Source organism: Lichenostomus cassidix, chromosome Z (assembly GCF_008360975.1).
Source record: "Lichenostomus cassidix isolate B80296 chromosome Z, HeHo_3.0, whole genome shotgun sequence".
Classification (NCBI taxonomy): domain Eukaryota; kingdom Metazoa; phylum Chordata; class Aves; order Passeriformes; family Meliphagidae; genus Lichenostomus; species Lichenostomus cassidix.
Genome location: NC_139511.1, coordinates 41,409,642 through 41,426,915, shown reverse-complemented (window position 1 = coordinate 41,426,915; position 17,274 = coordinate 41,409,642). Strand labels below are relative to the sequence as shown.

The 17,274-nt window shown below is 37.7% G+C and overlaps 1 protein-coding gene across 2 annotated transcripts in view; it reads right to left on the bottom strand.

Moving 5' to 3' along the window:
• MLLT3 (MLLT3 super elongation complex subunit) overlaps positions 1-17,274 on the bottom strand; it is a 125,636-nt gene that overhangs the window by 32,592 nt on the left and 75,770 nt on the right. Inside the window, exons 5-6 of one of the 2 annotated variants that reach the window (XM_085041946.1) lie at positions 12,985-13,104; positions 4,654-5,259 (exon numbers count right to left, since the gene is read on the bottom strand). In XM_085041946.1, the coding sequence (XP_084898072.1) occupies positions 4,654-5,259; positions 12,985-13,104 (726 nt within the window). The remainder of the gene's footprint in view (positions 1-4,653; positions 5,260-12,984; positions 13,105-17,274) is intronic. The other variant, XM_085041947.1, reaches the window with a different exon arrangement.

Here is a 17,274-nt window from a genome sequence, read left to right as displayed (position 1 = left end):
AATACATACCAGGAGCAAAATAATCACATCTGAAGAAATTCATCCAGCAGAGACATATGGACTTTCAAAAACCCACCAAACCACTGTCATGCATGGCAGACTTAAAGAGTTGTTATTCAGTTCTCTAAAACTGGAGATACAGGGAGAATGTTTAATACCTTAACAGGTATGTATGATCAGCCTTATCTCCTTTGTGCCTTCCTGGTGTAGCAACTTTATCAAGAGCCATTTAACATTGTTTTCCTTCCTACCCAGTCAAGCAAAACCAGTAGTAAGCAATAAGAAGTATCTGAGTATCCCTTCTGAAAGGTCTCTACAGCTTAAAAGGGGCAGCTCCTACCATGGAAAATGCCTCATTCAGATTCAAAATTCTATATTTCTCTGTCTCATACACCAGATTGCAGCTCACACAGATATTACAAGAACAGGCAGCAAAATCAAGGTAAAGTCTTTTTTTTTTAATCATGTTGCTGTGCTGTCCCACACAGGAAGCAAACAGGTGGAGTTTTCTAAACTATCCTGTAATTGAATTTAAAAGCAAAATCTTTGGAGTTTTGAAGCACACTGTGTTAACATGCATATGCCTCAATAAAACCATAAATTTGCATGCTTTCACTCTGTACTTTGTTTTGCATGCTTCATACCAAAGCCAGTAAAACAGTTTTTCAGCCTTTATATGTGATTTCTAAGTGAACTCAAGAAAGACCCCACAGTCTTTTGAACACCTACTTGATCACTAGTGCTGAACTCCAAAACACTTTAATTTACAGATGTATTTGAAAAGCGATACTTAACAAAGCAACACAAAGAAATGCAGACACTTGTTTCACTTGCCAACAGCTCAAAGTCAACAGAAAAACAAAATTAAAATAAATACAGCAGTGCACCACACTAGAGTGTATGCCAAACACACCAGACAGGAATGACCATACATGGTCTTGGTCTAAGTCACACAAAAAGACTATTAAACAAGGGTAGAAAGTTTATCACTAAGCAAGGGTGTGATTCCCTGTATTTTTCACTGAATTTTACAGAGAAATTTTAAGCTCAAAAAAAGGGACTGACTCCAGGACACCAAAGGACAGTGTCCAGCTTTCTGAAATACCCTCAAGGCAAGAGCATGCTAACCTGTCCAGATGTTGAAAGGCGAATTGCAAGGGATTAATCATTGGCAGATACATTTAACAACCTGTAAAAGAGTGCACCTCTCTCAGGGGGTGCTATACCTCTACATCCTCTGCTTTATGAAGGTAAAGACCATATTTAAAATCTGAATGCCCACAACTAGGTAGAGTGTGATGCCTGTACTGTGAAGAGTTGAGCACACTTTGCTTTTTTGCCTGAAATTCAAGCTCATTGTTTGATATGATACACTCCAATTCACTGAACTCAGCCTGTATCCAAAGACACTAGGAGAGCAGCAGCACTGCCATCCTGTAGCGCCTTCCCAGTGAAACAACATCTGTCTAATGATGCTTACAAGATTCCTTTACTACAGGGACCTCTCAGAATGTCATCCTTATTTTAAAATCCTTAACCCAGCGTTCACAATTGAGAACTGATAATGGGCTACCTCTAACTCTGAAAACCATCCTCTGTGTGACCAGCAACAGTATGAAACTTCTTTTTGCAGAAAGTCCAACATTCTGTATGGCACCTTTTATTACAAATTTATCGTGTTTTATATACAAAGTTATAGCATATGCTCATATCCACACCAATAAAGAGAACAGTCACCATTTTGGAACATGTGTGTTTAAGAATGAGACCATCTCTTACTCCATACAGTGAAGAATCTTCCAAATTCTTAGCAGTTATTAATAATTTCATTACAACAATGTTATTCATAATTTCATTACATGCAGTGTATGAACATTACATCCATACAGTATTATGTTTGCACATTGCTATAAATAAACCGTGAACTAGAAAAAATGCACCTGACTCAAAGTTAGTATTTTTGCAGTATTCTAACAGTTTTCTTTTTTATATTGATTTGTAATGTAATTTGTTACCTCTAACCTCAATTTGCTGAATTGGTTATTGCAGTTTTGTTTCTTGAACACACTTAAGAATAAATCTGGATACTAGCAAATATACTCCCAAATAATGATACATTCTTTGTCCATCAGTGCTATGATATCCACCACTGTAACTGTACTAGATTAAGAACTAACATTTGACTTAATTTTACAGCACATAATTATGCTAGGATTTGACACAAAAGAAGCATCTTCCTAGCTTCAGGCAACTGTGTTGGTTAATATCATGTAGCTTTGACATGTCTGAAATTATGGTTATTGTACAGAAAAAACATTGTCATATTTTCACTTCCATTACTCTCTATGTAACATTGCTACTACTTTTTCTGTTCCTTAATACAATTATGTTTATACAATATACCCTTTATGGATCTAGCTGTAAAATTTCCTGAAACACTTAGAAACTTAGCAATACACACAAAAAAGCCAGAACTATTTCTTCCAACATACAGAATTATCTCTATTACACTGCTTGGACACCTTTCGTTAGGTTCCGTGGTTAAAATTAGTAAAATGCAGAAGGAACAACTATTTGTGAAATTCTGCAGACATTCACTAACCAGGCTGCCCAGCTCTTTGTCCCACAGCACTTGTCAATTGTGCGAATCACAGGCACCTTAGGGGATTATTCCACATTTCATAGGTAGTTTTTCTTTAACTAAGCATACTACTGACTTTCTAAATAGTATCCCACCACTGTCTAGAGCCATATTCAGCCTGATTTATTAAGAATCACAGTCCAAAGGGGGCAGATATCCTTTTCACCCATATAGATATGGACCACACTGGCCTCCCATGGAAGACCCATCTGTTCCATGATCCATGATGTCACTGTTAAAATACACAAGAGCCCAGACCAGCAGGATTTGCTTCTCTTGGGTTGGACTTCAGCAGTTGGCCCTCTCAGTAACAGTGGCTCACAGACCTAGAAATCTCTGAATCTGCCTCTTAGCTTTAGTACAGAATTAAGGAACTCCTTAGGACCTACAGGTCAATTGCAGATGGATGATGAACAGCAGTGGAAGTGGACTTGTGTCAGCCTATGAAAAATACAGAGGTGTTCCCATTATACCATTGTAGTGGGCAAGAGGCTGCGAGACAACAAAGCAGGAAACACTATCAGCAGCTAAAAAGGGTCAGTTTTAACTACCATCCATATATCCTTCATAGATCAGTTATTTGCAAGTTGCTATGCAGCACACACCTGTGCAGAACCATTTGTAAAATTTCAGTTATGCTGGATTTGCTTGTCTCAATTTTTCTGTCTTTGAAAAAAAATGGAGAACTGTTGCAGCCAGTAAAAGTGTATGTGCCCCTTCATGGCATTTATTTGCATAAATAGGAAATCCAAAAATCTATTTTAATTAGCCAACTATACTGAGGGTGGATAGCAAGTCTTAAAGCTAGTGACATAAATTAAAATGGAATATTCAGCTTTTTGAAAACATGAAAAACTAATTCACACCAAGGGTAACAAGTGTGTACACTTTCAGGTTTACAGACAAACTGTTTAAATTCAAGCCATAATGAGAATGCCATTCCAACCACAGAATATCACCAGTGTCAAGCTATAAAGCAGGGCCTGTCCTATTGTATACTTTCTAAATTTTACAGCCTTTGCATGCCCTAAGGGACCAGTCATTAAGAGGTCACTTCAGAAGTAAATTACCTTCTCCCTCGTGGGAAGTTTCTACAAAGTAAAAACCTAATGCTGACACCTCCCCACAGCAGGGCATTTATTGTCTGTTCCAGAGAGGGCAAGCAGGGTTATGAATCTGATGGTAATAACAGGCACAAATCAGAAAACAGAAAAACAAGAGAATTGAACAGGAAAGGCTGGGAAAAATTCCTCTCTACCATGCACACTACACCTCTAGCCATAAGCACATATAATTGCACAAACAAGGTTTCTCCTACCATGCCTTTGTTTCTCTAGATGTCCCTATAAAAGATGCTTCTGAAAACAAAAGTTTGCCAGCAGAATGATTAAAATCCTAATTACCAAGAGCAAACCATCCTTGAAACAGATGAGCAGGCACAGTAGACAAATATTTTCAGGAAAGCAAATGTTTATAAAAAAGGTAAGCCCGGTAAGCCTGCTTTTTGGGATAGATTTTCCTCACCAAAGTGAGATTCTAGGGACTGCCCCTTCTCCACAAAACTGGCATCATTGACAGAACTGCCTCTTCTAGCAAAAAAAAAAGTAACTCTCTGATATAACTACAAAACTTTCCTGGATTTACTGAACTCTCTAACACTGAAAACAAAGATTTAGAGTGTGAAATACAAGCATGTAAATCCATTTCCTTTTCTCTCAAAAGAAGTATGAAATGCTAAAGAACATCAAAAGAGCAATATTGTTTTTAGATACCTCCCATACGCTCATTTGTCATAATGTTGACATTTAGTAATTGAGTTGACTTGAATAGGCAATACAATTCAACTAAAACATGCATAAGTTTGAACATGGCAATCAACATCCTTCAGTTTGGACAAGCTGCAAGCAGACAGAAGAAAGGGGAAAACACAAATTTGGTGCACAGTCCCACAGATTGGGAATACTCAACACAGTACTGAGTAAAGTATTAAGCAAAACCAACCAAGCACGTACCTCAGATTTGGAAGACACATTTTCCTCCACGTCAGAATCACTGGGATCTACAATATCATCAAATGGTGGCAGAGTAGGTGTCTTCCTTTCCAGTGCATCATTTTCAATTTTGACTCTCCCCACCTTGAGCTGAGGTTTATCCTTTGTCTGTTTTTTGTCAGCTGAACAAGTAAGAATCAGTGGTGGGGCACTAGGAAAACTTTTAAAAACTGAATCTGAGCCGAGTTTTTTCCTTTTTCTTGCAGAAGGTTCATCAGTGTCCAGCATAGATGGCCTTTTTGTGAGAGTCTTCTTTTCTGGCTGCTGCCCGCATGTTATGGTAAGGATGGGGGTGTTTTCAGATTTTGGCTCCTTGGATATGGGTTTGGGTTCCTTGAAGGCCATCTTAGGAACCATTTTTTCATCTTTTAGTGGTTTGTTTTCTTTGGGTTTCTTAGAGGATTCTTTGGAAGATTTGTTATGTTCCCTGGAAGGTTCTTTGAAGGCACTTTTTTGTTCTTTTGAGTCTTTAGAAGTTTTTTCTTTGTGCTCCTTTGTTAACTTCTGGGTCTTTGAAAAACTGTTACTACTGCTGCTGCTATTAATGTTCAGAATCCTAGCTGGGTCCTGCAGAGAGAAGATGCAAAATTTTACTTAAAAAAAAAAGAAAAAAAGGAACAACACTTAAATCCTCAAAAGGCAGATATAATATGGACACAGAATTCATATTAAAAACGTGAACTGCAAGCGAGTAATCAGAAATACAAATAACTGTATAAGAACAGAAAGAAATCCCAACATTTTGGTCAATATATCTGTTACAAACTGGTGGAACATAAGCAGTTATCACTTCTTGTCAATATCTTATTTGCAACAAAATAAGATTTTATCTTAGGCATTATACATGTCTTTTTAAAAAAACATTGTAAGATTAACATAAAGGCAGTTTAGGAAATGGTTATCATCACCATTAGCTATCAGAAAATAAAAATCTCAAAGATGAAGATATGGACCATAGGATGTCAACAGAATTACTACAGAATCAGAGGAAAACATGATGACATTTCAGGCAAAGTTTGACTTCTCTACTGTGATCTTCTCTCTAGCTTTTGCCAGATTCTTTTCCTTATAAACAGCAACAACTCTGAGTCCAGATGGGTTACAGAAGATTTGACTGGACAGACAGCAGTCAGTCCCTTTTTATGGAAAGCCTCCTAAACCTAAAAGAGGTTCCTTCTTTATCTATATTGATGGAGTCTCTGCTGAGCCTTTAATGACTTTTTTTTAGTTCCGCTGTTTTAAGTGAGAAGTGTTTCTCAGAAAGTGGTGACCCAGAGGTACTGGAAGAGAGGTAAAACCAGAAACAGCAGAGCAGTATCATTCCTCACTCAGCTGAGTCTGGAAAGTTGAAGTGGCGAGGAAAGTGGTCATCTGCAGCTAGAACTGGCAATAAAGAAACCATATGGGTCATATGGAATCCTTTCTTCACCAGGAATTAACACCTGGGAATTTTCAAAATACAAGAACAGTTCCAGCACTGCCCACTTTCACTGAAACTGCCAGCACTGAGCTCTCAGTATCTCAAAAACACCCAATAGACTAACTGCACTGTTATGAACACTAAACACGTGTCACTCTATACAGACAAGGTCCATTTTTGTACTATGTCAAATCTGCAAAGTGACATTTCAATTTACAAGAACCTGTGGTCAAGAACCTTACATTGCTTACTTTCTTCCAAGCTGATTAGAAGCATTACTATCTGTATGTTGCCCAGGAAGCAAGAAACTTTTAGAAAGAAACACTTGAATGTATATTGCATACACCCATTGATTTCCATGTCCTTCCTTTCCTAGAGCAGATGTGTATGTAAATGCGGTGTATCTGGCTGTCTAAAACTGCAGAGATTTACAGAACCGTAGAGAGCAAAACATATTTAGCTTGTCTTCCGCCTTACTTAATCACCATTTTACCCACAACCACCCAAGAAGTGCAGTGGTAAGTAAAGGACTGAAGCAGGATATGGCCAGCCTCATCTTCCACAGGTGCTGACTAATTTTAAAATAATGTAGTACAACTGCTTTGACAAAAAACTATCCAAGAAAGCAAAGCAGGATTAACATGTTAATGGAAGTCTTGTGAATTAGAGGGGAAATGAAGACTGAGACTACATCAACTGATGTGCTTCCTGTTGGCAGACAACTACTTATAACTTGTCCAGTCAGGATGTGTTAAGTCAGTGCTTAATACTCTAGGACCTAAAAGGTCTACACAGTCTACACAAAACATGTCCAGAAACTGAAATATCTTCCTTCTCCTCTGTAGCAATAGGTTGAAATAATTAAATAGAAGTAATTACTTAGAAATGCTCTTCCCCTCTCATGATCTTATTTAGTGAAACACTGAGTTTCCACCCAGTGCTGCACAAATGATTCAATTGCATATTTTTATAAGATGCTTCTTGCATCTGTACTGCAAATGTATTCTTGTGTCAGATTTGGTAAATTAGCTATATATGTTTATATCAAATATAAATTAGCTATATATCTATATAACAAATATATCAACATTAACATTGGGCAGAAGCATCAACAGTGAATGATACCATAATGATATCTGAATGTCTAAACATAAGGCACTTTCTCTTTTTCCAGGCCAGCAATCAAAAAACAAAAATAGAAAAAAACACTTAGCACTCCTTGAGATGTTTTATTTGAGTCATAATACCTTTACAGGTGTTTTTCTTTGAGATTCAAAAAATTTAAAAAAATTAAAAATTGACTATTTCCTTTGATGCCAGACCAGCACCAAAAGCTGATTTATGAACTAATTATTAACACTTCTAGTGTCACATCATGTTCTATCATGCCAGAGCTGTGTTGCCCTGGGGAGGAATAAAACATGTGGCATTACTAAACCAGATAAAGAAATTATCTTTCTTACTGGTCTCCTTTTCGCACATTATTTTACATTGCTTCAAAAGGAGAGTCTCATTTTAGAGGTTTTCCAACAGACAAGATTTGTGAAAATGGTTCTGGGCAGCAGTAGGACTAAAACCAAAAGAATCTTGAGATCTGTCTTTTTTCAATTTTAAAACTGATCTTTTTTCCCCTCTTCCTACAACATGGAAGCTGGTATTTTCATAGAAATTGTAGTACAAATATGTGACATATGTATGAAACTTATTTATACACCCCTCTCACACGCTGTCTTATATTTTCCTTTCTTAAAGGCAGCCAACACATTGCTTCTACATCTGCATTCATTCTCTAAGTAAAAAAAGTATCTTTTCTTATTTCCTTAATCTCTGCAGTGACCCAATGAGAAGCCAAGATTGACATAGAGGAGACAGCAAGAGGAACATAAAATCTATAAGACAGAAAAAAGTCAAATTATATTCACCAGTAAGTTATATCAAACCTAATGATGAACATGGGATGCTGGGGGGGATGAAAAGTGGCTGAATATTCATATCATGTACAGCATAGATCTTAATGAAAATCAGAATGGACTTTCAAACCATTTTGTTATTTATCAAAATCTGACAGTGTGTTGAAATGTTTCTTTCCACCTTATAAAAAATAAGAAATAAGAGTAAATTAAGTTAAAAAAACCACTCTTCTCAAGTTCATATGAAAAACTGGGATCTTGGGGTTTTGACAGGTTTGCACACCATAGCTTACATTTCTGTATTTATCAAACATTGAAATAACCCAAGTGAATTCAGTATGTTGCATAACAAATAGTATCTAAAAGAATAATACAGGAACATATGCATGTCAAAATACCTGCAGATGTCGTCTTAAGCCAAGTAACACCACGTACATACAGTACCTCAAGATACACAGATATGTATTTTAGAAAGCACAATAAAAATCTAGAATTTTTTCAGCAAAGAAAACCTGTGCTACTGGGACTGTTGTACTCAACTCCTGTTCAGATTTTGGCCAACACAGCTCATGCCTGAGATGCATTGTGAGCACACAGAGCATAGTGTAGGCAGGACAGGTGGCCAGAAAAGGCTAACGGGCCATTTTGCTGCCATGGTCACCTGGAAATTGCTATCTCCTGCAGCCATCATCTTTGGCAGTTTCAGCAGAATCTTCTAATTTACAGGAATTACATAAACCATACCTCCAATCTGGAAGGCATAAAACATCATCTTATCAAAAAAGCCCAACTTTTGAAGTTGATTTACTACCAGCTGGACTGCTCAGGCTTTCATACTTCCCACTGTGAGACAGAGTATGCCCACATTGTGACACAGGAGGATGGATAAGCATCCTCACACTCAGATAGGTAACTTTATTTTTTTATGGATCCCAAGTGCATGGATTAAGAGTTATAAGTTATAAACTATGAAACACTGTGATTTGAGAATAGAATAAGTGAATTCACTTCATAGGCTGGGCGAAGGGGACCAACCCTGTTTGTTGTGTTCGTATTTGTATTTCCTAATGAGCTCATGAAATTAAGATTAAATCACAGAGCGCATCGTCCTGTAAATTTAAGAGACACAATGGACTGTGACAGCTGCTCAACAGGTAACACATTTGCAGATTAAAACACTTCTGTAACTAGAGAGCAAACAATGGTGTTGAACGGTGTATGTTGCAGGGTTGGGTTCTGACTTCACACCAAAAAACATAATTCCCAATTGAGTTTAATGTGAATTTGAACAAGCAGTAACTTCTGGAAACCACTGCAAATCTCAATTGCTGACAGACGTTAGGAGTCTAATTAGGAAATAAAGCACTTTGGAGGGGTGGGGGAAGCAGAGGGGCAGGGGCAGTTCATTAAATTTTATGAAGTCATTAAATTGAGCACATTGGCATGGCCTTTTTGCTGTACTGTACTCTGAGTTTAGACTACAAATTTAGTACTAGTGATCATAAAAATGTGCATTATTTTCATTTCTAATTAAAAAATATTATGCCTATTGAAATAACGTGTCCATATTACACCAATGGACTAAAATTAATCTCAAACGTGCCTATTGCTCTCAAGAGGAAAAGAGGTGGAAGATAACTAAAAGTAATTCCTTCATCAAGCAAATTCAGATTTTTGTTGAATACACGCTTATTATTGAATAAAAACATTAACTAATTTGGGGAGGGCAAAAAAAACCAAGAAAGGAAACAACAATATTTTGAGAACCTCCAAAAATACTGTGGGGTAGAAGATTAATTTACCTGCTTCCCACAAAAATTTACAAAATTTTACACACTTCAATTTAGCCCAAAACTGTTACAATCAATGACATCACAAGAATCAGAAGCAGACAGAGAATTAAAAAGCTCATTGGTTTAACTGCAAATTCAAAGGGGGGGAACATAAAACAAATAAAACAGGCATAAGAGCTTTTGTTTTATTTGTTTACAAAATAAACCTCATTTCACTACAGCTGACACTAGAGTTCATTGCAAAAGATGTAATCATCCCCCCAAAAAACCTAACCAAGCTGCTTCTCCATTCTGTACCTGCAGTATTTACACAATACAAAGAAGCATAGTAGTACCACTGATTTAAAGCAACACAAGTATCTGTAGTCAGATTCTAATATTCTGAAAAAATGCATAAAGTAAAAGTTTTCATACATTCTGCCTGACATCTGTATTTCCAAGATTAAAGCTTTGTTTTAGAATCAAAATACTGGGGCTCACTAGTACTATCTCCACTAAAATAAACAAAAAAATCACTTTAGAAATACAAACATCTCTATTTAATATATGCTTCAGAAGAGAATGTGACAGAAAGCAAACTGACAGTCCTCTCTTACTTCATACTGTACTGTATTTTTCGTAAGTGAATGCTAAACCAAGAATACCACTGGCTTTTACTGTTGTGACCTAAATTCTTATCTAACCATAAAGTTTATGTGGTGCTTGCAGTGGCAAACAGATAAGCATAAGGTTCTGTTTTTTCCATACTCAAAGTTTAAAACTGACCTCAAAGTTAACTGTGGTATTCACAGACAAAACAAACTAAAACTAGGCCAAGCACATCAAAGGGCTATTGCTGCAGCAGAAAAACCCCAAAGTCCCCCATTACAGATATCTGGAGTACACTTCTGGTACAAGCAACTTATGCTCAAGAGCTATCAAGACTTTCCTGCAACTCTTATTCTAGAGGCATATTTAAATGAAATTGGGATACTGACGTTGTTCCATCACTGGGGTTACTCCAAGTGACAAAAACAAAAACCTATTTGTACATTGGCTGGAACTTTCCTACATTCCAACCAGAACAAAAATACTAAAGACCAAAATCCAAGGCTTTTCAGCTCTGAGAATTTATAATAAAACCCCCAAACTTTACTGTTAGACTAAACCCAAGGTTATCTTGTGTTTCCATTTCTCAAGGACAGCTTATGATTCTGAGCAATGCAGATACTCACAACTCTTTCTTTATGACATAAAATAACAACTGCTCATTAGTGTGTGTTCCAAGTTGGACAGGATGAAGCAAGGACTGCTTGGGGGGAGAGGAAAAAACAAATATCCACGTGAACTGACAAGAAACAGTGTATTGATAAAAAACTTCTTCCCACTATTAAAAATTCCAGGAATGGAATCCTGAGATGTGATGCATGTCTAACCTCCTCAGGTTAGACTCACCTAACTGCATGCCATGCCTCAGGTTAGACTCACCTAACTGCATGCAAGGCCAAACTTTCTGCAGATGTTTGAGTTGCTTCAGCAAAAAATGAGGTATTTCAAGCACTAGTTTATATGGATGAGTGCAGCAAATATGTGCTCCATCCTGCTTCAGCCCAGCCACACTCAACACTTGCCAATTTTCCACACCAGGCAGAAGTTCACTGTCTAAATACAGTTTGGAAAATGACATCCCAGGTTAACACTTGCTAACAATAAACCAAGAGATTCAGGACTTACCATGGTATACAGTTACAAGGCAGAGCAGTAGTACAGGACTCAGCATTATGTCTGTACCTCTTTGAAGTCCTTCTAGAGGTGTTTGGGTTGCTTATTTAGGCAAAGCCTCAGGATGCCTGGTTTGGCATGCAAAGCAAGACATGGGCGAATCAACACTACAGCCAACTCTTTAGAAGTGATTGGAAAATGAACTCCAGAGAGCTACCTACCAACATCACAAGAACCCCTATTAGAGATGGTAAAGTATCAGAGTAACTCATGTTTGGTATCCAATCAGATGGAGATACATCCTAGTCCAACCAGCAGCACCTTTCTACAGCACCTGGTCTAGCCAGGTGCTTTCCTTTGAGGCACTAAGCACTCATTTCAGCATGCCAAAGTAAGCACCTTCAATTTAATCCTCAGATTATACCTCAGCTTCTCATTAGGAAAATAACCACACTTCCATATATTCTTTAAATGTTGCAAGACCACCTGCATTAGAGATTTTGAGGCACTGATGTACAATGCACACCAGGCAGAGACATGTCAAAGCACATTTTTTGCCTGTCCTTGCTTATTATGTATACCTACTATCTTTTCTTAGGCATACCCTTAATTCATTACCTGACACTTCTTGCAAGATGCGAGATCTGGCACAGATTGTGAATATGAAATTTATGAATAAAAATGGGTATTGCCCCTTGCAGTACGTGCACTGCACGATTAAGTAATATACTTCAAAATGGACAAGATACTAGAAAAGAAAACAAAAATACAAACTATTTAACAGAAAAGAGAAAAGGCTTGTGTTGCATTTCTTGTGTGAATAAACAAAAAAATGTTCTTTAGTTTGCCATACTGTTAGTTCATTTTGTCAACCTCAAGAAACTATCTGCTGTTTCAGAAAGATCCATCTGTATTACTTAAGAGGTCCCTTGGACTATACCTTTTTACCACACTCTAAGCTGGGGATTCAATTTGATGATCTAGAGAACAATGACACCTTGCTGTCTTCGAAACATCTAGAAAAGAATTAATCTCTGGAATTTAAACAAAAGTTCTAAAGAACACAACTTCAAGTTTCACTCTACACAATTATCCTTAAAAATGCGTAATAAATTAAGTTATTATAGCATTATCTCATATTCTTTACATTTCCACAGATCACATTTCCATCACTGTAATCCTGTAATACTACAAGAGACTATTATAATTCCTTCTGGAAAAGGAGGAATACAATTGCATAAGTATGAAAATCAGAGAACCTTCACTGGTACCTGTTCTCACAGCCATCCTTGTACTGCAGTATTTTCATGTGACAAACTGTATGTACACAGCAATGTCAAGACCTGCTATCGTTGGTCTACATTAAAAGACTGCAAAAAACACCTAGAGTTTTTTTTTTTTTTTAATTAATTTAATTCCCAGGAGAAACACCACTGGCTCAACTATTTTCTAGCAAAAAAAGTCTCACCTTTGGCCCATGAGATGATTTCTTCTTCACTTCAGAAAAAGAGAGAGAGTTACTGGGAAGGCTGGGGAGATGAAGGCTCTGCCCTGAAGAAAACGATGTGCCATCTGACGTTACCATCATCTGTCGTAAGAGGGAAAGCATGTCAGTCAAACATTACCAACAAGAACAGTCTCACCTGCCTAAGAACTACCAAATCACATTGGAAGGACAATAAGAGTCCAACAAACAATATCCATGTTTCTTCTCAAGAGGAGATACTTGAATGAAACCACACTGGTAATTAATTAATTTTCCCCAAGCAGAGTCTGTTTTGCCCATGACATTAGCTGGTAAACAATCTCCCCTGCCTCTATCCTGACCCATGGCCCTTCCCACCCTGTCCTCTCTCGCTGTCCTATCGAGTCGGCAGAGTGAGCGACCAAGCATCTTAGCCAAGGTTAACCCACCACAAAGATACGCTGTAAAAATGGATGGAGGTTTTAAAGTAAAACCAGTATGTCTTTAATTTCAGCTTCCAACTTCAGGCTTCTGTGTTATCTAGAGTACAGTAAACTGTGTGGCTGGTAAGCAAGCAGCCAGTTTGCTATTAATGAGGGTCTAGCTCCCTTCCTTGATTTTAAAGACTTAAGTACAAACAGATAATTTCCAGAAACCACATGTAAATCAGCCATCACATAGTTACCTGACATGTAAAGATTATTCCTTCCATCTGTGGAAAACCCAGCTAAGATCTTGTCTTCAGCTCCAGTGCTGCTGTGCCTGGATTTTATGATTCCTACCACAGCCATTCATTCACCTATTGTTTCAAAGCTCTAAATGCCAGAGACAGCTTACCTGCTCTCTGACAAGCCCTGCAAAGCTGGAGAGAAGATGCAAAGCTCTGCACCTGCAAAGAAACACCTCTCTCCACGGGCTCCCATGCACAAAGTGACAGCAGTTCTGTGGATGTCCTGTGTGGTTACCCTTACCTCTTCAGATGACCAAAACATCCTCTGACTCAGGGGATAGGAATGAGCTGACCCATCACATGCCTCATACGCATTACATTAAAAAAACTGGGAAATCAAGATGTCGGTATGTATACTCTGCTTACTACCTCTCCAAGTCAGGATGATATTTTATGCCTACAGCTTCCTGAAGGCAGGATTTCAATTAAAAAAAAATTTAGAAATATTTAAACACCACTCCAAATGCATCTTGTTGCAGACCACCTTGCTCAAAAGACATATGGGAGCCTGGGGAATACTAAGAGACATGTCTAGGTAATAAAAATTATTTTTTATCAGCCTGTTTTCAACACTGTAGCTAGATTCCAAAGGCAGAGGAAGAAGACAATTAAGCTGCTTTAAACCAAAGCCTGCCAAAAGCCAAAACTCCGAAAAATCATCTGTACAAAAGCAACAACGTTCTTCTTGCAATCATGGTAATGTTGATTGCAATTACCTATTGTGAATCACAGTAAGTGATCCTGTAGCTAGACAAATACCTTTTCATCTCAATTTGCCAAGGCCTTTGGTTGCATTCAACACAGCTGAATATAAGAGAAGGCATAAGCTAACAAAGAACAATTAGCCACAAGGAAAATCTATAGCCACATGTGCATACCAAAATACCTGCACAACAGGTAGAGAAAACGCATGTCTCTATCATTATTTTCTCTCACAGAGAATGTCAAATGTTAAATAGTATTGTTAAGTCAAACTCTGCAGTATTTCTTAAAGCCACAAATTTAATAGAGCATACCATTTGCATAAAATCAGTCATTTAGAAAAGCAAAGTTACCCATTAATTAGAGAGTTTTAGTAGATATTTTATTGCCCAAAGTAGTTTTGTTCATATATTCATATGACAAAAAGATGAATAACCATGTGGAAGAAAAATTTAGTCAGGAGGATCAGGGTTTTCCCTACCCTGAAATTAAAGCCAAAGAAATAAAAACTTTGCCAAAAATTCTTTCTCCTAGGGTTGGAAGCTGCCATTTTCTCCCTGAAGCATAGAAATCTGACTCACTGAAACAAACTCACTGAGGTTTAATCACTGCATAAATTTTCTTTTTAAAATTCAGAAATGTTCCAGTTTAGAAATATTAATATATTCATGATTATACTCAAGCATTCTTAGAAAGCCGACATTTTTTTAAAAGTGTATGGACTTTTAAGATATCTCAGATTCTGTATTTGGACCATTAACAGTTTCAATATTACAGAGTGTTTCAAAACAGGATGACAATCTACAGAAAGATTTAGAGGGATGGGATGGGATGAGATGGGATGGGATGGGATGGGATGAACAGCCTTAGAACCATGCAAGGTCTGATTTGGCAAATCTAGTTATACACAGGAGAAAATAAATTCCATATTGGTTTTAGAAAACAAAATCTGGACATACCAAACTACAAACCCTAAAAGTTTCAGTGTATTGAATCCTGCAGCCTGTTATTTCATCATGAACCTTATAAAAATGGCAACTGTAAATTCAAGATTTTAATATTATTAATAATGTATGCACTAAGATGGAACTTCAGTTCAGACCTCAGACTATACCGTCTTTGTAGATGACAAAAAGATGACAAAAGACCAAAAAGTCTCATGTAAAATTAACTCTTTGGCCTCTATGATAAAAAACACAAACTTCTCTTACAAACAGATCTCTGACAGAAAAAATATATGCTCTTCATTAATGTCCCTTATATCAGAAAAAAAAAAAGAAATTACTTTGATCTCTCAAAGAAAGACATTAATATTAACACCAAGCAACTCTTTGGGAACACTCCCTATGTTTGTTTCCTTTGTCAAGATCACCTATGTAAAAAGCCCCTACATTACCAACACTTTTTTGAATTAAGATGCATTTCCATTTCGGCTAAATTTAGGAAAGTTTAAGTTAACTGAAAAACCTCAGCTGACAGCCTTACAGAAATTTCTGCAGTGGGCAACTGCCCATTAGTCAAACACAGAATCACAGGCTGGCAGATGTACTTCCACCAGCTTTCAGAGTAAGTCCTTATTTTCACATTGCTTCTACCACACTGGCAACACACACTGCTTGACTGTTCACATGTCTATGTGTGTGGCTCTATGAAGCCAAGGCTACACCAGAAATGGAAAAGGTGGGAATGTGCATATCACAGCAAGCACGACTACTGCAGCAGGAATGCAAGCTCACTGATAGCATAGCAATCTCCAGCACAGCCTATATGCACTTTTTTCCCTTGTTTCCTCCTTCCTGCATTGCAAGTTTCCTGCTATCTTATGGCTGCCTAGAGATACATATCAAGAGAGGGGGGACTTGGCTGCAGCCCATGCTTTTGCCAGGCAGCCAGAACACCTGCAGCTGGCACTTGTCCGCACCCACAATGAATCACTTCAGTGACAAAACCCAGGAACAGGACTAATTCTTCTCCTTAGTCCCTTCTAAAGTCAACAGCTCAGTGGGATCATCCAGACTGGTGGAATAAGATATTAAGTAATGGTGTCAATGAAGCAAAGCGAGACAACAGCAATCTTTAAACAAGTCAGTTTAAACAGCCATATAACCACACTCTGAATTCACCAACTTGCTAAAAATTAAGTTTGAGTTAGTTTTGTTGTTCCCTCAAAGGTTTTGCTTCCCTCTATTTAAGCACAGCAGAGACCTCGCTACTCTCACAGCTACTCTTTCATGGAGCAAATGGTGTCAATAATAGAATGGGTATAAATAGAGTATTAGTTGGGCTTGTTCACAAATATTTTAAGTGTTTTTAAAAAGTGTGGATTAGGATACCTGGTACTGGATAAGCATTAGAAAGATGGCCAAGAGAGAACAGCTAATTTCACAGTTTAATGACAGGGTACAAATAATACAGGAATTGCAGAACTGGCTATATGGAGAAATGTGTTAAGGGAGGTCATTGTTCCACTGTACTCTGCACTAGTACAGCATCACCTTGAGTCCTGTGGGCAGCTGTGGCACCTCAGCACGAGAAGGACATCATCAGACTATTAGAGTGTGTACAGAGGAGGGCAACCAACATGGTGAAAGGCAGCTGACATCACTTGACTTGTTCAGCTTGGAGAAAAGAAGGCTGAGGGATGACTCCTTTGCAGCCTACAACTTCCTTGAACGGGAGCTGCTGGTTTCTCTCACATAATTTAACTGTTCTGCTGGTAGTGGTCTCTTGCCTCTAATTCACCAAAAACTCACTTCACCAGCCTTCACCTGCTGAGCTTGTATTTAAAACCTTTGTCTACTAGTTGCTTTAAATGAAATACAGCTTCCTGGGCAAGGGCAAAGGAAAACCTACTTTTGCCC